The 22,871-nt window shown below is 37.4% G+C and overlaps 1 protein-coding gene across 4 annotated transcripts in view; it reads left to right on the forward strand.

Moving 5' to 3' along the window:
* Positions 1 to 20,661, forward strand: part of SCN4A (sodium voltage-gated channel alpha subunit 4) — a 182,998-nt gene extending 162,337 nt beyond the window's left edge. Inside the window, exons 24-28 of one of the 4 annotated variants that reach the window (XM_075176881.1) lie at positions 3,127 to 3,231; positions 11,165 to 11,435; positions 15,840 to 16,975; positions 17,763 to 17,800; positions 19,459 to 20,661. In XM_075176881.1, the coding sequence (XP_075032982.1) occupies positions 3,127 to 3,231; positions 11,165 to 11,435; positions 15,840 to 16,975; positions 17,763 to 17,765 (1,515 nt within the window). In that variant the 3' untranslated portion in view covers positions 17,766 to 17,800; positions 19,459 to 20,661. Of the gene's footprint in view, positions 1 to 3,126; positions 3,232 to 11,164; positions 11,436 to 15,839; positions 16,976 to 17,762; positions 17,801 to 17,850; positions 17,892 to 19,458 lie in introns of all 4 variants that reach the window. The other 3 variants (XM_075176882.1, XM_075176879.1, XM_075176880.1) reach the window with 3 other exon arrangements.
* The last annotated feature ends 2,210 nt before the right edge of the window (positions 20,662 to 22,871 follow it).

Genomic DNA, 22,871 nt, shown 5'->3' on the forward strand with positions numbered 1-22,871 from the left:
AGCGTGTGGCTGGCGGCGGGCGGCCCTCAGAGAGATGGGGGCCCGGGGAACATGCCCCCTGTGCCCCCCCTTTAATCCGGCCATGGTTTCAGCCAGCACACAGAGGGTTAAGACTACATGTGCAGGGAGAGAGAGGGTGGAGCAGCCCGTACCATCGATATCAGTCTCTTCTCTAAAGCGAAACACCTGCAGACAGTTGACAGAAACCCTGGACAAGGTGAATGAGACCTGTCACTCTGAGATACATTACTGGCCGATAGTCGGGTGAATTCATACACACTGCAGGATTGGAAGGTGATTGGTCTGCAAAAATTAAACAGTATGACCAACCAAACGACACGATGATCGGCACTTTGGGTCGACTTTAGATCATTGTGTAAGTATACACACGATATTTGATCAAACAGTCGGATGTCGGCTGATTTGTCCAATTATTGGACGAAAAACCTGTAGTGTGTACCCAGCTTTATTCAGCAGGCTAAGGTAAGGTCTAACAAATCAAACAAACGGATGTTAAGAAATCAAAGTTGAGGGATAAGTCTATACAGAAGATATACATTGTAATAGTAGAAAACTAACACTTTGGTGATAACAACTACATGTATACAGTCATGGCCAAAAGTTTTTTAAATTGTCACAAATATTATTTTTCACAAAGTCTGCTGCCTCAGTTTTTATGATGGCAATTTGCATATACTCCAGAATGTCATGAACAGTGATCAGATGAATGGCAATTAATTTCCCTCTTTGCCACGACAATGAGCTTTTTCCCAAAAACAACATTTCCACTGCATTTCAGCCCTGCCACAAAAGGACCAGCTGACTGATGTCAGTGATTCTCTCGTTAACACAGGGGAGAGTGTTGATGAAGACAAAGCTGGAGATCACTCTGTCATGCTGATTGAGTTAGAATAACACACTGGAAGCTTTAAAAGAAGGGTGGTGCTTGAAATCATTGTTCCTCCTCTGTTAACCATGGTTACCTGCAAGGAAACACAGGCAGTCATCATTGCTTTGCACAAAAAGAGCTTCACAGGCAAGGATATTGCTTCTAGTAAGATTGCACTTAAATCAACCATTTATCGGATCATCAAGAACTTCAAGGAGAGAGGTTCAATATTTGTGAAGAAGGCTTCAGGGCGCCCAAAAACGTCCAACAAGCGCCAGGACCGCCTCCTAAAGTTGATTCAGCTTCGGGATCAGAGCACCACCAGTGCAGAGCTTGCTCAGAAATGGCAGTAGGCAGGTGTGAGTGCATCTGCACGCACAGTGAGGCGAAGATTTTGGAGGATGTCCTGGTGTCAAGAAGGCCAGGAAAGAAACCACTTCTCTCCGGGAAAAACATCAGGGACAGACTGATATTCTGCAAAAGGTACAGGGATTAGACTGCTGAGAACTGGGGTAAAGTCATTTTTTCTGATGAAACCCCTTTCAGATTGTTTGTGGCATCTAGAAAAACGCTTGTCCGGAGAAGGAAAGGTGAGCGCTACCATCAGTCCTGTAAACAGTAAAGCATCCTGAGACCATTCATGTGTGGGGTTGCTTCTCAGCCAAGGGAGTGGGCTCACTCACAATTTTGCATTAGAACACAGCCGTGAGTAAAGAACGGTACCAAAACATCCTCCAAGAGCAACTTCTCCCAACCATCCAAGAACAGTTTGGTGACAAACAATGTATTTTCCAGCATGATGGAGCACCTTGCCATAAGGCAAAAGTGATAACTAAGTGGCTCAGGGATCAAAACATCAAAATTTTGGGTCCATGGCCAAGAAACTCCCCAGACCTTAATCCCATTGTGAACTTGTGGTCAATCCTAAAGAGGTGGTTGGACAAATAAAACCCCTAAATTCTGACAAACTCCAACCATTGATTAGGCAAGAATGGGCGGCCATCAGTCAATATGTGGCCCAGAAGTTGATTGACAGCATGCCAGGGCAAATTGCAGAGGCCTTTAAAAAGAAGGCTCAACATTGCAAATATTGACTCTTTGCATAAAGTTAATGGAATTGTCAATATAAGCCTTTGACACTTATGAAATGCTTTCAATTTTACTTCTGTATACCACAGCAACATCTGACAAAAAGGTCTAAAAACACTGAAGCAGCAATCTTTGTGAAAACCAATACCAATGCTGTCATTCTCAAAACTTTTGGCCATGACTGCAATGAGCAATGTGAACAAATGAAAGCAGATAGGCATATTTATGTCAGTGTGCGCATCTTAGTCATGTTAAAAAGCATCGCAGTGGCTGCACCTACCCAGCAACTTATTTGCAAACCTGGAGACAGAGCACCCATCGAGGCATATATTTGACAGCATAATTAGTGTTTATGTAGTGGTAAAGCTCTATTAACTTGAGATTCTCCAACTGGTATATTCAAAATAATATCCTTGTTTCTTTATTATATGAAGTGTGGTTTGTAGTTTTTGCCCCCTTATGTAATATAGTACATGCAATATTGTTACTATGTATATGGGATAATGTAGGACAGGCCTCGCCAACCTTTGTCTCTCCTGGCGTTGTGAAACTACAAGCCCCAGCTTGTTTTGCCAATAGCTAACCAGGTAATAGCTTGCAGGGCATGCTGGGAGTTGTAGTTTTGCAACACCTGAAGAGCCACAGGTTTGCCAGGCCTGATGTAGGATCTTTATACCGGTTATGAAACTCACAGGTTATATTATATTATATTGCTCGGGGAGCCAAGAGCAAAATGTCGGCGTCGAAATTACCGTATTAACGGGAATTATGCACACTATTACCGTAATATTGATAATAGTGCACAGGCCGCATACACCTGGCTGCAGCCATAGCAGGAACAGGAAGGTGTGTGGCAGAATGAGGGTTGGGAGAGAGAGGAAGAATTCTCCCCCTCCTTTGCCTTCTTTATTCATGCTATCTGTCACAGCACTGGTAATAGTGTCTCACTGCAAATTTTCCAGGTATCAGTGAGCATGGTGACTGAGAAGGGACAGGCGGCAGGTCATTAGCATACTGGGGCCCAGAACGCCCTCTTTAAATGGCAAAAATTATATTTTACATGTAAGCAAAATTGCAGTTATCACACATGCATGTTATGGTGCAGAGGGATGAAATTGCATGTAACAAACATTTTTTTTATCTTATACTTTGGAGGAAAAGATATCTTCATGACAGAAGAACAGAAAAAATACTACAACGCTATGAAAAAACTTGGGTCAAAGAAGCCAGTGAAACCAATTCCTAGACCACTGGTAAAATAGGTTCTGTTTATACTTGGATGTGAACGTGTGTTACAATACATAGCTGAAGTACATTTAGCAATAAGCAATGTACTACAACAGTGACAGACAGTTGTCATATGATGAATGATGTCACATGCTGTATAATTGGCTGGAGGAGATCACTGCATGTGTCACTAATGCTTCCTACCTCATTCTTATTGCTATTATCATGTTGCAAAGCACATGGTATTGTAGGCACCACGGCGAGAAGTACACAAATGCAAAGGATCCCATTTAATGTCACTGCTATCTTGTACTTGCTTGTTCCCCCAGAGGAATATATACCTTGGCTATGGTACTAAACCACCAAGATTATCAAGTAGACGGTTTTTCACTCAGAAATCCAGTTTTACTACAGTATAATGCAAATGATAGGTATAGTGTTAGCACTCAAACTTATGCAGCCTAGTTAGTATAGAACCTGGACCTAACTAAGTCGAAGGTAACAGACAAGATAAAAAAATCTATACGTACTTGGGCGCTCACATATATATCAATGAGAAACAATTGATAGATACTCTTCCAGCTGAAAGATATATTTCCAAACAATCTTTTGCTGGCAATCAGAATGATATCTAAAGCAAGAACTTACAAAACCAGAGATTAGATATAGTGTAATATGCAAACACTAAAATATCCTTCACCAAAAGGGGAAACATTAAAGTCCAGAGAATGAAGATTTTTCTTTATAAAGTATCAGGTGTTCAATTCTTAGTAGTGTAGATGTCACTCCAAACAAATGAACCACGTGATGGTGGAGGGGGTAGCACCCCTTATGTATTGTGTTGACTTAATGATATCTTGTATTATAGAATTGAGATCATGTCAAATGTCGCCACCAAATCCTCCTTTCAGTGTATCGATCCCAATATAGAAATTTGATAGAAACATAAAAGATATCTAGTGTGTTACCTTTTATTTACACTGATATAAAATACATAGAAACACACTCATATTTCATATACTTAAAATCAGGTATATATTGGTATCATCCTTATCAATATAGGGTGGATGTCGCTCCCGGAAAAAGCGTATGTTTAAGCAGGAAAATGGTGATGATGGAAAATAGTCCTGGATTTTCTCCTTCTTCAACTCTACACACACACACACACGACCTTCCCAATTAGCAGCGAATCACCACCCTTTCCAACGCATTTAACTCTTTACTTTTTACTCTTTATTAAGGCATGGATGTGATCTTCCTAAAAGTTTGTCTTTTTAAAATACGCAGTGACTAATAATCTCTGCCCGTGAGAACACGCATCCAATGCGGAAGTCTTTACTCAATTAATCTTTATTCAAAGAGAGGCTTGGATATATTCAGCAGTGTTGATAGAAAGGCTTGGCTAAATGGAGAACGGAGCTAATACACATAAGCATCCAAACCTCAAAGTGAGGCTTGGATTCAGATACAACAATGTCATATATATGAATACATAGAATTCAATAAAGAGGCTTGGAATAAATAACATACAAAGCTATTCTATTAGATTATAACACACAGTTAAAAATTTAAAATAAATATGGTTCAAAACGCAGTTTGGGCTTATTCATACATTAAATTAAAACTTTAAAGCTCTCCAGAAAAAATAAACCTGATTTGTCTTCCATGAGTAATACAATATCCACAATACATATTCACTATTTTTCATGGGTGAAAAATATGTATCCCATTTGGTTTGAGATCCATACTAGGTGTCACAATGGTGTAGTCATCATAATGATGGAAACCATGTAATATAAATATAAATAAATATATAAGAAAGTAGTAAATGGCAGGTATGTAAGTCCTGAATTTCTGTTATTTGTGTTTTAAAAACTCCTGGGAGATTGTCTGTGTGTGGGAAAAAGCTTCCCAAAGAGTTTGTTCAGCTGTAGGAATAGCCAGTATAAGGGACTCTTTTCGGGTTTTCCAGCAAGCTAGCAAGTTGCTATTAATCAGGAGTTGCACCTGATTAGGTGCTGTTAAAAAGTTGCTAGGCAGTTCATTCACTCTCTCAATACATGGGGAGGAGGTCAGATGGCTCCGCAGAGATGCTGCATTTTGTGATCTGTAAGTTCAATTGTTTTGTATGTGTGTGGGACACTACGTTGCTCACTTCAGAGAGGAAGTTCCTGCGTATAAGTTAGAAGTCGGACAGGATAGGACTTTTGTTTCTGTTGGTTTATTTTTATGCCTGGTGAATAAAACTAGCTGCGGCTAGTTAAACCAAAACAACTGACTGGTGTGATATCCTTGGCTGATCTGTCTGAAGTGCAGCCGTCTACCCCAGAAGACGGTAACCCCAATACAATCTTATGACAATAGGTTAAAAAACAAAATAAATTCATCAAAGCAGCCATTTTAATTCAAAATATGCATTAATGCCCTTTGGTGTCAGGGTTTTAAGTTGGTAGTCTAAATGCATTTCAGATTTAGAAAAAGTAGAAAGAGGTATAACTTAAAGCATTCTGGGATAATCTCTCATTAGAATAATTGTTAAAACAAATTAGTTTATTATGTATACATTAAAACCTGTCACAGTAAGAGGAGCCTGCTGCCTCCACTAGGCTCCTACACCAGCGCCTATAACCACATCCTTCTGGGTAACTTTCGCTGCTGGTCACTCACTGGGCACCTGGGCTGGTACTCATGTCCTTTTCATTTAGATCAGGGTTGCTGTGGATGGTTCCCCATGGCCTATCACATTGACCAGAGCTGCAAGGTAGTGGTCAGAGCATTGGTACTGGAATACTGGGTCCCAAACTCAGAACAACTGGATAACGGATTAGATTAGTCTAATCTGTTGGTCACAGGAATTACAACAGATAAGTAGTCGTCGAAGCAGGGTCTTGAAGCAGTGATGTATTAGCTCAAGTCTTAATAAGGACAGTTACACATGCCAGTTTGTGGTACTAGTGATCTTTCCAGAAGTTACAAATGGTATGATAATATATGGTCAAACAGTGCTTGTTTTTATACAGTTTTGGACACAGCCTGGCAGGGGGTAAATGCAGCCCCCTTTTCTGACCAGGCATCAAAGAGTCTGAAATGTTTCATTCAAAGATTAACATTAGGATGTGAGATGTTCTTTAAACTTGGATTTTAAATGTAATTTATACTTAATAAAATTTACACAAATCTGTGATATCCTAAATCACATTGCTCAGACGTTTACTCCCCTGGCACTGTTTCAGAAATAAATACATTTCCTATACCAAAATACAACACAATCTAAAGAAAATCAGTACATTTGCAATTACATAAATTGTGGCCCTGTGCTATTAATTTAAAAAAATGTATACAATAAGTTAAGTGATATAGCCATATATATATTCATATTGGTGATTATCAATTCACTGCCTATGAACACATAATTATCAATGATCTCACTTAATGTAGGCTGTCAAACTTCAACCACCAGATCATTACATTAATTATCTTGCTAGTATTACATTTTAGGTAGATCCGATTAGGGTAATTTCTGTCTATGTATGCCTCAAATGGGGATTAGTTAGAAAGAAGTTATAATTACGAAGGTAGCAAAGACCTTTGTAGGTTCTCTGCAATTTTATTCACTATTAGCACTTTATATCCCTATTTCACATCTTGCTTTTCACAATATTTCGCTGCTTTCTGAGGTTTAGTACCATTTTTTGTTTTTAATGTATGCCTCATAAAATAATTTGTTTTAACAGTTCTTTTAATGAGCAATTATTCCGGAGTGCCCTTTCTGCTTTTTCTAAAATATATGTCAGTATTTGGGTACATCCTTCAGGAGTATCATAATCTTAGTTATATCCTGAAAGTCTCCATAATTATGGACTAATTTAGGGATATTCCTATATAATACCTAGTGCGGTTGTTTTTCCTTATTTTTGCATTTTAGATTTAGCAAGTCTAATACCAATATCATTATTCCTCCAATGATGTTCAATTATCTGAATGCACCAAAAATTCTTTATATGTCCAGCCCCACAATCATGTTTATTTTTAAAATGCAGAGATACTGAATGGGTTTCCAGACTTTTTTTAATGTTGCACATATGTTCCCTAGTACATGTTTTCAGGGGACTGTGGTGTAGATCCTACATAAAACATATTGAAACTACATTCCATCAAGTAGACAACATTGCTGGCAAGTTATAAATTGTTCTATATTATAACACTGGTTATTCACCATAAATTTAGTAAATTTGCTCTTGCTTGAACTATACGTTCTATATGCAACGCACATTTCACTGCAATGAAACCCAATAGTCCTTATATTCTTAGGACTCTGGTAAAGTGCTTTTGACTAATTTGTCTCTCAGATTTTGAACTTTTTTATATATGAACTTAGGTTTATAAGGTAAGATACTTCCAAGTACTACATCCTTTTTCAAAATCTTCCAATGTTTCGGGAAAATATTTTCAATTCTTTTATGGTCTTTATTAAATTGCGTGATAAATGCCCATTGGCACTTATTGGTATCTACCATATAGTTTTCTCTTTAATAGAGCACCTCTATCTGACTTTTGCAGTTCTTCCCTCACCTTATCAATTTGTATCTGTTTATAACCTCTATCTAACCTCTTTTATCTAAATGTTCAGTACTTCTTCCTCATTCTCTTCATTTGGCCTAAAGGAATATTGTTCAGCCAATTTTGATGGTGGTTCCTGTCAAATTGTATAAAACTATTTTTATCTGTAGATTTCTTGTATGTATTTGCATGATGGATATTATCTTTGACATAAACAGTAATATCCAGGAAATTAACCGAAATTTGACTATAATCAAAATAATTTTTGGGGCATCCAGAGAATCCAACATCATTGGAGGAATAATGATAATGGTATTAGACTTGCTAAATCTGAAATGCACTAGATCTACCAATTTAAACCCCTTACACCAAGCGGCCTCAATGCAGATTTTGCATTAAAATGGTTTCTTTGATTAATTTATTTCATTTTTTAACCTATATATTTTTTATTTTTATACTACATGTTTCCATCATCATGATAACTACATCATTGTAACACCTGGTATGGATCTCATCAAGCCAAATAGGATACATTTCCAGCACCCATGAAAAATTATGAATATGGATTGTGGAGATTGTATTCATCATGTGAGAAAAATCATGTTTATTTTTTCTGGAAAGCTTTAAAGTTTTAATTTAATGTATGAATAAGCCCAAACTGCATTTTGAATCATATTTATTTTTAATTGTTAACTGCATTTTGTGGCTTATTTAAAATGTTTAACTGTGTGTTATAATCTAATAGAATAGTTTTGTATGTAATTTATTCCAAGCCTCTTTATGGAATTATTATTCAAATTTATGACAGTATTTCAAGCCTCGATTTGAGGTTTGGATACTTATGCTAATTAGCTCCATTCGCCATTGAGCCAAGCTTCTCTCTCAACACAGTTGAATAGAATACAGCCTCGTTTTGAGTTTCATTCAAGCTTCTATTTGAATAGAGTAAAGACTTCTGCATTGGATGCGTGTACTCACGGGCAGACATTATTGGCCACTGCGTATTTTAAAAAGACAAACTTTTAGGAAGACGATATCCATGCCTTGATAAATATTGTAAAGTAAGAAGTTGAAACAAGTTGGCACCACTCATCTGGACGATTGTGTGTGTGTGTACAGTTGAAGAAGGAGAAAACCTGGGAATATTTTCCATCATGACCTTTTTCCTGCTCAACCATACATCTTTACCGGGTGGGGCTTCCACCCTATAATTGATGTAGATGATCTAAATTTATACCTGATTTTAAGTATATGAAATATAAGTATGTTTCTATGTATTTTATAATAGTGTAAATAAAAGGTAATGCACTGTCGTGAACATAGAGAACTTTCAGTTATTTATAAGAGTTAACCCATCACATAATTGTGGGGAATAAGGCCTAAATCATAACTGCAGTGTAAATATGGTATATCAAATGAATCCATTGATAAATTGAGCTACTAAAGTGTAAAATGTGAAGTCAGAAAGTCTATTGTGTGTGTATTCGGTGACTCTGCACATCCCAGTGTTAGAAGATAGCAGTGTCACTTGAAGCAGCTTCAAAGGCCCTTGCAGTGAGCTATATCCTGACACAAATTAGTTTTTTGAACACCTGAATAGACTTTGTGGGGCCGTTCTCAGCTTGACATTCTTGCAGACAAAGGCAGCATTCGAAGGCCTATACAGGTATATAGAAATATGAACTTCAAAGAAAAATGTCTTCATAGTTCATATTTTGGGAAATCTGAGTGCCACTCCATACTGAGGGGCAGAAATCACACCAGCGTTGTGAATGACAGATACTGCCAGTATCAGAGAATAGCTATAATCACATGTCTTTGGGAAAGGTATGTCACATTGTCACATTGTCATAATTCCATCATGTTTGGTATTTAAATGTGTGGGATATCATGACCGGTTTATTGAAGGGGGAGTTGTGTCTCTGGGATATATCTGTGGAGAGATACCAAAGGTCAAAACTTTTGGAATATTTGTGAGCAAACTATAGTAATCCCCAGGGGACATCCCTGCCCCCCTATTAGTATTAATATTGCCCCTGTGAAGGCCATCCCATTTCATTTTGCTTAAAAAACCTGTGTCGGGAAGGGGCAAATTGACAGTCTTTTGGGAAAATCAATCCACATTGATAAACTGTCCATCTCCCAAGCCAATTTCCTATGGCATAGATTATACAACTCCTGTAAATTAATCCCTTTTATTTTAAACTGTTTTGCTTGTGTATGTTATGTTAATTGTTTATTAATTGTTTTTTTTTATATCTGAATGCCCTGTACCTTTTGTATATTAAATCTATAAATTTAATACATTAATGAATCCATTAGCCTGTTAAGAAGAATATAGCTCGACCAAGTTAACCCTTTGAATGCCAATTTGTGATTTGTTAATACATTTGCCTGACAAGCTTAGTGTGTGCTTGCATTTACATTTGTGCAACAGTCTGGAGGTGTGATGAGTTAACCCTTTGCTTGCTGGTGTGTGCTTTGCTAACCTGTGGGTAGCCAGTGTGGGACAGTATATCGGGGTCCTGTTGCCCATATTCAATAGGTGGTGGCAAACCTGAGGTGTGTGGGGGTGTGAGAGCGCTGTGGGGGCGATTCAGCAGGTATATAACCTGTGTGATAGGTAAAGAGAGACTGAATGCTGGTATCGTGTTTAACATCATACAGTAAACACCCCAAGTCACAGAAGCTGGGAGCGTGTTCGTGACACGCACTAGATATCTTTTATCTTTCCGTCACATTTCTATATTGGGAGAGATAGACTGAAAGAAGGATTTGGTGGTGACATTTGACATGATTTCAACGCTATAATACAAGATATAATTAAGTAAACACAATACATAAGGGGTGCTACCCCCTCCACCATCACATGGTTCATTTGTTTCGAATAACATCTACACTGCTAAGAATTGAACACCTAATACTTTATAAAGAAAAATCTTCATTCTCTGGACCTTAATGTGGTAGAGGATATTTTAGTGTTTGCATATTACACTATATGTAATCTCTGTTTTTGTGAGTTCTTGCTTTAGAAATCATTTCGACTGCGAGCAAAGGATTGTTTGGAAATATATCCTTCACCTGGAAGAGTATCTATCCTGAGGACTTCTTGTTTCTCTCTCTCTCTCTCTCTCTCTCTGTGTGTGTGTATATATATATATATATATATATATATATATATATATATATGAGTGCCCAAGAACGTATAGATTTTTTTGTTTTTCCAGTTTTACTACAATAATAAATTAACATTTTATCTGCGGTAGACTCCATTTCCATAATGTTAACTCAACATTTATAGGTGTATTCCTTTGCTTTACCAGTATAATTGATTTATTTTTTTATCTGTCGTTCTCTTCCTTCCATGTTGTCTGTCTGCCTTGAACATAAATGGTGCAGAACGCAGTCCAAGGAATCGTCTTCGATTTTATCTCAAAACAAGCCTTTGACATTTTTATTATGATCTTGATTTGCCTCAATATGGTGACAATGATGATAGAAACAGATGACCAAAGTCAAGAGAAAATAGATATACTCTTCAAAGTCAATCTTGTGTTCATCGTCATCTTCACTGCAGAGTGTGTCCTTAAAATGTTTGCTCTAAGATATTACTTCTTTACCATTGGATGGAATATTTTTGACTTTGTGGTGGTCATCATTTCTATTGTTGGTAAGTATTAGTGATATATTGACCCATACATTAACAAGTTACACAATTGTAATGCAAAATATGTTGACTCTACATAAATAAATGTTAATAATAATACAGCACCTCTCTGCCTCCCATGTTAAACATAACCTTTCCAATGTTTAAAGGTGCAGTTCCGCCTTAGGGCTGCCATTTTGAATTCTCTTGAACTGACCAATAATTGGCTAAACTTAGGGATGTTGCCATTACTAAGGCTTTGCCCTGGTTGGCTATTCAATAAAAGTTTGTAACATGCAAATACGTATTCTACTGTAGCCAGTGCTTGGTCCCAGTACACCCTAGGCGCTGACCCCCTCAGTTGCCCACACAGACCCCAGGCTCTAGCCCTTCAATATCATTCATTCTACATATATTATTTAATTTAAATCCCCAGGCAGCTGATGCTTTAGTGCTGGGGTGCCACAGGGAAAAGAACTATAATAACATTATCACTCATTCAGTATTTAAGGTGCCCCCCCCCCCCCCTAAACTTTGGTGCTTGCCTTGGTTTGCTTTAGTGGTAGCTGTGACCCTGACTGTAGCATACAATGAGAGTACTAATAGGCAGTGTGTGCGTGCTATTTCTTCTCTGATGGCACTTAGGGTCTAATAGGATTGCAAATATGCTAATGAACATTTAATAACTATTTATAACTAAGTAGCTATCATTAATAAACCACTTGCAAGGGTAGACTCTAATTTAACCCATGGTATACAATTCGCACAAATGATGATACTTATATCTTAAACTTATGCTTACTATCAAGAAAGACTGCATGCAAGATGTAGCTTCGTTAAGCCCTACCACAATTATAACTACAAATGAAACCATTTACTCCAATATCACTCCCCTAATTCACTCTTTATAGTTCTCTACCACACAAACCTCCATATGCTCCTGTATATACATCACATAACTCCATCATATGCACAGTACAACTTGGAGCTGGATTAAGGTTCAGTGGGCCCCAGGGCACTTAAGACAGAGGAGCCCCTATGATGTAACATGGTTATCATTTTAGACAAATACACAGGCAATACTGTGTGCACTACCATTAAGAGCACGCAGCTCTGCCTTCACTAGCAGTGAATCTTAAATTAATAGGCCCCAGTATTACATTTAATTGCCCCACCATCACTCCACAAATAAAATAGCACCCATTAAATAAATCACTACCTACACTTCACCATTAAATTGATAGCCTACCTCACACCCACATTATATTAAAACCTAAACAAAATTGTGAACAGAAATGGCGCTATTGGTAAACAATCCAGATACTGTTATAAATGGAATTAAATGTCCATATATTTTCAGTTTTTGGTAAATTTCATATCCTTGGTGTATCCGCTCCTCTTTATTCAGTGTGCTTCTCTGTATTCACTCATCAAATGGATATGTAAAACAAACATAGTGCAACCTGTTTTTGCCATGTAATTTTTAAAGGAATAGCACTATCATTTTAAGCCCACGTGTAGATATAATAATAAAAACACCTCGTGAAAAAGAAGTATTCCTAAAACCCCTTAAGGGTATGCACTTACTAGAACAAATGATTTTTACAGCAGAAAAAGCACAACAGACATCGTTTTTCCTTATATGCCCTTGTGATCAGACAATATAATGCAAACACCTCGTGTGGAGAACTAAAACAACTCTTTCTTTACCCCTTAAGGGTGTACACTCACTAGAGCCAAATGATAATCAGGCGTGTCACAAAGTATCTAGATCTTCCTTTATAATCCTGATATGAACCATCAGATTCCACTCGTCCGTTTATAAAAATAAGAAGAAAGAACAATGCTCCATAGTATAAAATCCTCAGACAATTTATTATAAACACATAAAAACAAGGCCGTCATAAACAAACAACTCCTCACATATAATCTTCATTAAAACAAGCTCCTACAGCGAGGATGGGTGGCCTCTTACCCCTTTCCGGAAATCAGTGAGCGTGATGTTATATCACTCAGCATGGAGTGTCCCGGGCAAAACCCCTGCGATAGCTGACTTCCAAAGGATCAGAGACTTCACACCATACAGATCCCGTTGGAGCGTCTGACGTCACTCACTGCCGACGCGTTTCGATTCAGAAATCTTTATCCAGGATAAAGATTTATGAATCGAAACGCGTCGGCAGTGAGTGACGTCAGACGCTCCAACGGGGATCTGTATGGTGTGAAGACTCTGCTCCTTGGGAGTCAGCTATCGCAGGGGTTTTGCCCGGGACACTCCATGCTGAGTGATATAACATCACGCTCACTGATTTCCGGAAAGGGGTAAGAGGCCACCCATCCTCGCTGTAGGAGCTTGTTTTAATGAAGATTATATGTGAGGAGTTGTTTGTTTATGACGGCCTCGTTTTTATGTGTTTATAATAAATTGTCTGAGGATTTTATACTATGGAGCATTGTTCTTTCTTCTTATTTTTATAAACGGACAAGTGGAATCTGATGGTTCGTATCAGGATTATAAAGGAAGATCTAGATACTTCGTGACACGCCTGATTATTATTTGGCTCTAGTGAGTGTACACCCTTAAGGGGTAAAGAAAGAGTTGTTTTAGTTCTCCACACGAGGTGTTTGCATTATATTGTCTGATCACAAGGGCATATAAGGAAAAACGATGTCTGTTGTGCTTTTTTTCTGCTGTAAAAATCATTTGTTCTAGTAAGTGCATACCCTTAAGGGGTTTTAGGAATACTTCTTTTTCACGAGGTGTTTTTATTATTATATCTACACATGGGCTTAAAAGGATAGTGCTATTCCTTTAAAAATTACATGGCAAAAACAGGTTGCACTATGTTTGTTTTACATATCCATTTGATGAGTGAATACAGAGAAGCACACTGAATAAAGAGGAGCGGATACACCAAGGATATGAAATTTACCAAAAACTGAAAATATATGGACATTTAATTCCATTTATAACAGTATCTGGATTGTTTACCAATAGCGCCATTTCTGTTCACAATTTTGTTTAGATTATATGTTGTATACTTCTCTTCCTTCACACTTGACTTGTTCCATTCACGCTGTTGGAGTGGCAGACTCTTCTGTCTGCCTCTCTTGCAGCACTGCACACATTGGTCGGCACCTGTCATATGGTGCGTATTCCATGTGACATCTGCCTCTTACAGGGATAGAAGGAGGCCATACTTAGGGGGAGGGACAGATCATAAGATCTGTGGCCAAATGAAGGAAGGTGGCTGGTCCTGGAGGAGAGGCCAGCAACCAACTAACAAACTGTCCCTCGGCTGGCATTTCTGGTCGGGGTAGCTCCTCGACAGAGGGGGACAGGGGCACTTATCTACCACCCTCTTTAATCCTGGTACAACTCCATCATAATATAGTCTCTCATTATAGTCACGTGTAACCCTGTAGTCTCACATAAGCACAGAGCTCACTGCTCGCAGTATTAATAACAACAGTCACACAGTCCTAACATTATAATCAGTGTACTTAGCCATTCCTTGGACAGGGAGCCATTTTGTAAAGAAGGCCCAGGAGCCATAAAGAAGGTGGGAGGATGGGGAGAGAGGAAGATGGTGTGTTTTTCAGAGATTCATTCGGGTAAGAGACAGACTGAAAATGTCTCAGGTGAATGTGTTTTGCTTTTTCAAATCAGATCCCAGAGCTGAAAGTGGGCAGCAATTTATTATTTGAATGTGTACAGCTCTGTGTAGGATATTGATACGTGAATGCAAGGTATGTGCATTAACAAACCAGTTTCTTATCTGCCTATGAACAAAGGCAAAATGGACAATTTCACCATGTGTTTTGAGAGAAATCTGAAATGGCTCATTCTGGAACAGGCCAATGTCTCATAAAATGGAATATCCTCATCACAGTATATGACCTTAGTGAATTTAGTGTGCTGGTTTTCCAATACATGCAGTAAACCTTTATTTCAAGCACTGATTTGGCTATATTTACTGCATTACATCTAATAATCTTAAAAAATTATTCCATACCCTGATGTATCATAATAATTCACTGTATATTATTAAACTCACGCAACAGGCATAACTAGATAATTGAATATTGCCCAATGGTGAAAACCGCACACCTTTACACTTTAACATGAGTGGTGGGTCCCCCAGGCTTGCTGCATAACAACAAATAATATTTGGTACAAAACATGTTTAGTTTTGTTCATGAGGTTCCATAAATCCAAGTGATATAAACATGCTCAGCCATGGCTTATGGAACAGAAGCTCCGATCCCTCTCCTGTACCCAGCAAAAGGCATTAAACTATTTAAACAATATGTTTTTATCAGTGACCAGCATGTATTCTATCACAAGACACACAGCTACATTTACATGGTTTAAGGGTGAAAAGAATGTAATATAAAATTAATGAGTGGCATTTTTTGCTTTTCCAGGAATTGTCCTCTCAGACCTCATAGCGGAGTACTTTGTCTCCCCCACACTTTTCAGAGTGATCAGACTTGCAAGAATCGGGAGGGTTCTTCGACTCATTAAAGGTGCTAAAGGAATTCGGACACTGCTATTCGCCCTAATGATGTCTCTCCCAGCCCTGTTCAATATTGGGCTGCTCCTGTTCTTAGTCATGTTTATATACTCAATATTTGGGATGTCCAATTTTGCTTATGTGAAGAAGGAATCCGGAGTTGATGATATATTTAACTTTGAGACATTTGGAAATAGCATGATTTGTTTGTTCCAAATTACCACCTCAGCTGGATGGGATGGGCTTTTGAATCCAATTCTAAACAGTGGACCTCCAGACTGTGACCCTCATTTAGAGAACCCTGGAACTGCGGTGCATGGGAACTGCGGGAATCCATCCATGGGCATTATGTTCTTTTGCAGCTACATAATTGTTTCTTTTTTGATTGTTGTCAATATGTACATTGCCATTATCCTAGAGAACTTCAACGTGGCTACAGAAGAAAGCAGTGAACCTCTATGTGAGGACGATTTTGAGATGTTTTATGAAACTTGGGAAAAGTTTGATCCTGATGCCACGCAGTTTGTTGAATACAGTCGGATGTCAGACTTTGTAGATACCCTGCAAGATCCTTTGCGAATTCAAAAACCCAACAAAATTAAACTAATTACCATGGACCTCCCCATGGTAACTGGAGATAAGATACACTGCTTGGACATTTTATTTGCACTGACTAAAGAAGTGTTGGGAGACTCAGGGGAAATGGATGCTCTTAAAACCACAATGGAAGAAAAGTTTATGGCGGCTAACCCTTCCAAAGTGTCGCATGAGCCAATTACCACCACTATGAAAAGAAAACAGGAAGAAGTCTGTGTCATCAAAATTCAGAGGGCATTCCGGAGGCATCTCCTCAAACGCTCTGTAAAACATGCTTCCTACGTCTACCGCCACAGCCAGGATTTAGACTCGGCAGTTGAGGACCCTCCAGAGAAAGAAGGTTTGGTAGCGGAGAGAATAAACTCGGCATATGGCCAGTATGAAGGAGGAACCAATGGAGCTCAGAGATCAAGATCTACAAACAGATATTCTCGAAGCAGTGGAGATGATGTAAGGGAGAGATTTGTGTAGATATAGTTTACACTGTATATTGGCCAGATAGTTAAGATGAATTTTATATTTACAGAACTAAAATTGATATCTCAGTATACGGATTCTGGGGACATGAACAAAGTTACTGGGTTATAGTTAAAATCTCAGTGTAACAAGGCCCTCCTACTAATAGCAAAATATTAGTGGTGCTGCAGGTGGAAAGGACTAAGCAGCAATAAAATATGAATGTGTTTTTTTTCAATATAAATGCAAAATGTATTTGATCAGGGACATTCTTTTTGAAATCGCTATGTGTTTTTTATTGTGATTAAGCACTGGATGTTTTTGAGTTAATTTTATTGGAAAAGAATGTGACAATGCAAGTGGTAACAATAGGAAAATCATGGCATGGTAACATAAAATACATAACATGCCAATACGTATGACACATAAATTAAGTTTTCTGCACATGAAATATTATCTTATTATAAATACATCTATTGCTTGCATGTATTAATATTTCTGATAGCCATATAGTTATACCATATAGAATCCAGTAGAACACTACACATAGTGACTAAAACGGAAATGGCAGAAACATTCCTTGGCTTTAACAAGCAATAACTTTTAAGACTTAAGTATAATCAGTAATTTTACGTCAGACAATTCACATTTTATATTTGAGCCCAAAGGTGTAGTTTTCCACTCAATATTTCCTGATTATTAGTGTTTAAAACAGTAGAAAAATAATGATTTTATACTTCCCAACACCACTGAGACTATCTTCTTTTTCCCATTCATACAGTAATTAGCCCCCAAGTTTGATTATACTATGGAAATAATGTGAGTACTCAGAGCATGACTTTGTATTCTGACTTGTTTGTTTTTTGCAGTGGCCTTGAGTTGACGTGAAGCTCTTCTCTTTCTGGTTTCTGTAAGCAGTATGGTGTTGTGCATCATATAGACTGTTCCAATAACACAAACAGATGATGTGCTGCTGCCCAGAGGGTTCTAGCCTCTAGCGCGGGTTCCGCCTGCATGGCTGTAACTCCTGGCCGCAAATGGGAGACATTTAACAGAGGCAGAAAATCTCTCAAACCAATTGCACTCTATAAATTGTGTTTGCTGACTGGTGCACTTCAGGCTAATCATAGATTTATCAAGTGTTGTTTTTCTTATTCTAGATTAAAAATGCACTAAAACAAATAGAATATTATGCACTAATTCAAATGAAGTATTTTGTGACTGTTCATATATTAATCGTCCATCTCTTGATAAATCTAGACCAAAGCAATCATTGGTGCAGTTTTTTGTTATAATCTATTGCAAGTGTATAGATGTGCATGTATTTATATATATATATATATATATATATATATATATATATATATATATATACACACACACACACGAGTTAACCCGTGCATGATACTCATGCATTCTAGTCAAATCAAGCTACTTAAGTTGTTAAAAAGGTTCTTGTCATGCATTTGGGCCATAGCCCAGGCCTCCTCAGGGGAAGAGCGTTACTTCCCGACGTAAGCGCCCTTTTTTAACGTGGTTTTGTCCACATGTCACCACCTCATCATTCTTCTCCATCACCTCATCCTTCATTTTCATCGCCACATCTATCCAGATGTCTATCCAGACACAGGGATCTCTCTCAGCGGTCCTGAGTATCACACTCCTCTCACTTTGTCACCCCCGGCAACCACCAACCACTCCCCACTGTCACCCACGGCAACCACCAACCACTCCCAACTGTCACTTCTCCTTCAAGAAATATATATATATATTTTTTAAATCTTTATAAACACTTTTAACAATTAACAAATTAAATTAACAAATTAAAAACATCTTAGTATACCAAATTTCAGTCCTTTCTGAACTTTTTTTTCCACACACACTAAGAATTTAGTAGGTCAGTGTATAACTCCGCCCAGCAGGTGGCGCTGCAGCTTGGTTTTATTTTTTCCACACACACACACACACAGACAGACTAACACACGCCACTAGACATTTATATTATAGATATATATGTATATCTATAATATATATATATATATATATATATATATATATATATATATATATAAAAATAAATATTGCCCAATAATGATTGAATCAAATCTAATAAAATATTTGACTGTGACCTCTAAGGCACTGCAAAAATGGAAAATAATGTTAAAAGTACATGCTATAAACTTAATACTTTTGGCATTGTTATAGAGAATTGCTGATAATGAAGGCAATAAAACAAAACAAAATAATTGCATAACAATAGTTATTATAAAAGCAGCTGATCTTTGGTAGCTAAAATCAGACATCTGTTAACTGCTTTGTGTGTTGTGGTGTGTTTACTTGCAGCTGGCATGTCATGCCAAAGCTTCTGGATGTGGGTGTGCCAGCTTGGTTAGTGCTTGCAGGAATCATTGACCAATGCCACAGTACTGTGCATGTTTCCTGTTGGCTCACATTTGGTATTCCATCTCGTAATACAGAATTTGACAACTGAAAAGGACTGATTGTTCCATCTTTGGCACAGTTCCCTGCAGAAACCTGCCTCTTCTATGGCATCAAGGTGTGGTCACAGCAGTAGCTCATGTTTCATGAAGGAGAAGGTGTCAGAGCACTGAAGGACTGTTTCCTGTACGTTTTTGGATTCATATCTCGAGTGATGAAGATATAGCGTACAACACATTAAGTCTTACCCTCGGCACTGTTTGCTGAACTTTAGCTACCACTTCAAGCATCAGAAAGACTTATTTTCTTCAGACTGTACAAAGAACCTCTTTCCCTTTGCAGCCAATATTCAGTCATCACTACTAAACACATAAAAAACTTACTGATATCTAGCACATCTAAATGCAAAATTAGTATCAGAAGTACTGAATAGGTACTTTACACCTGTCTGTTTTTTCAAAAAATTCTGAGACTTTTTAAATATAATATTTTTCAAACCATTTGTTTGAAATCTCTGTGTAATTTGAGGATGTTTACACAGACCTCACTACAAATATATAATATTTGAAGGATTAATCAGCTATTCTTTTTCTGTGTATATCAGTAAATAATAAGTCTAGTAATTTTACAATGAAATGTCCATAGTACATATGGTTGTTGATGCTGTGAAGTATTCAAATTATTTAAATTAAATTAATACTACTATATGTAACACCACCATTTAATTGTTGTGTCAAGATATGTCTTTGGTTCAATAAATTCAGTTTCTGTTCAATAGTTCTTACAATGTTGTCACTCAAACTAGCTTTAAGGCCTATTTTAAGCTTTACCATAAAGAACTTTTAATATTTAACCATAAATATTGTCTATTTAATGATAATTCTGTCAAAGGATAAATGTTTTCTGTGTTTCGGTTAAAGCTGGAGAAATTATTGCAGCCATTTTGTCTTGACCCCGCAGATAATGGAAGGTGTTTAATTGCACAGTTTAGGTTGAAATGTTTTTTTTGTTTTATTCTGTCTTTGAGCCACGCGATTTGTGATGCCTATAGCTATTTACTGACCGTATGTTTACATTATAATTTATGTAAAGAGAATTCCAGTACTGAAAGCTGTTTAATTTTACATCAATTGCCTGTACATATTCCTGTTTAGTGCTGGAAACATAAATGGCTGCAATTAAAGCATATATACTATTCTTGTACATTTCACAAATTCTAATAAATTATTAATTTGAAAGTTCGGAACTGTTTGCTGTGTTTGTATGACAAGACTTCAAAAGCTATAGGATTTCAGTAACTATCAGGCAAACAATCTGTGAACTGCTGAGTAGCAATCACACAGCTATTAGGCACTGAAACCCTGAAGGGAGCCTTACTTCAAGAAACAATGTTTCCTAATGAAAGAACATGCTGTGAGTATAGATATTCTTTCTTCATTATTTGTTTTTGTTTCAATTAAATTTACTTGTGGAAAAATTGAGAACACGAGAGTTAATCTGGGTACACACTACAGAATTTTTCACCAACTTTTTATGCCGCACGATTTTACATCCGATCGATGGTCCGATCGCTTGGTCCATGGACTGCATACACACTAGCCTTGTTTTAGATGATAAAGGGAAGAGCGGCCGTTCCGTTAGCGACTTTTTACAACCATGTTGTCGTGAGCAATGATTGTAATTTCGTACACACTGAAGCAACATTTTCGAGGCATGTAACAGTATACCACAGACATTAGCATAAAGGGGCAGAGCTTTCACTATAGTTAACACCCAAATCCGCATAAAAAGATTAATAACATCTGACATCATGGCATAAACATTTTTGTACTTTTTTTTTCTGCAATAAAATTGTTGCATCAACACTGTGTGGTTTATTCTGGGTATTTTACAAATATTAGTCAATAAAGGTTATTATAACTTTATAAACTTTTACCTTTATAAACTATTAAACTTATAAAGGGTAAATATGAATAGGTTCCCAACATAGATACAAAGGGTAATAACACATGTGCTTTATACAAGTGTAATGGTGTGCAACCAGACAGGTGCAATACACATGTATACAAAACACAAGTCAGTGATGTGCGGATACCGCACCACGTGGGACTGGTACAGGCATCACAAATTTACATACACACGCCCTCCAGGTCGAGGAAGTAACGGAGGATTGTCGTGGATTGGTCGGAAATTTATACACACTACACAATGGAAAGGCGATTGGAACGAAAATATTGAACAGTACAACCAACCAAATGAGGCGACTATCGTCCATTTGGGCAGACTATCGACCATCGTATCACTACACACACTGACCCGACTTTCGAATGAGCGGTCGTATGTCGGCTGGTTAAGTTGATTATTGAACGAAAACCCTGTAGTGTGTACCCAGCTTTAGATTCTGCCCTGCAGGAGACAAGGTTGTGCTTCCACTTATTTCTGCTTACCTAATCTATAGATTTTCAGAAACCTCTCTAAGTACAGTGTTGAAAATTAGTGGATACTTCTAATAGTATAATCATCAGTATAAAGCAAATAAGCCTATTTCTATTCTTAAAACCACTATAGGTGATCTAAGAAAAACAAATTCTGTCGCCTCACCTAAAAAAATAGAATGGCACTTTTTTTCCACACTGATTTATCTTTTTAAAAGTTTTATTTCTTTAATTCCTACTCATGTTAATAAAAAAAAATGTGTTTTAAAGGCATATCAGAAAAACCTGTATACTTGAAAAGGGAATTGTGTAATTAATTTCCCTCATCAAAAACCAAAGCAGCGGTGGCCATCTTTCTTTTTATACTGCCAGAATGCCCGATCTCTTCTTTACACAGAGAAGAAGGTAAGAGGAGCTAAAAAGAATTGATTGAAAGATATTAATATTGATTAAACAATTTCTAGGTTTTTCACATTTGGATTTTGCTAAAATATGACATTATTACATACGTTTATTGTAGATATCTCCATCATCTAAATTGAATGTACTTCTAAATACATGCTAGTGTACAAGAACCAAGATACTTATATCAGCAGAAAAGCAAAATATCTTATCTTTAAAACTTTATTTTACTAATATATAAAGTAAACTGGGTACAAACATGATGTAAAAATAGTGAACAGATTTTATGACGGAGATTTAGTCCAACTTGTTTTAATAGTACTGTAGTTCAGCAGTAAATATGAGATTTCCCTATGGTTGAATATATTTATTTGCCAAGCGAGAGTCCCCCAGAGCTTAGCACGACACATCTGCAGTATTGTGAAACTATCTCACTGTGACATCTAAACTGACATGATATCTAAATGGAAATGTTTATTAAAGTCACCCTGCTTAATCCCTAAACACATGGAATCATGAATATATCTCCTCTTATATCTCATGTACAAATGCATGACCCAGCCTGAGCCTATAGGTCACAAAACACCAGCAACCTGCCGGAGAGGTGTCCTTTC

Source organism: Mixophyes fleayi, chromosome 6 (assembly GCF_038048845.1).
Source record: "Mixophyes fleayi isolate aMixFle1 chromosome 6, aMixFle1.hap1, whole genome shotgun sequence".
Classification (NCBI taxonomy): Eukaryota; Metazoa; Chordata; class Amphibia; order Anura; family Limnodynastidae; genus Mixophyes; species Mixophyes fleayi.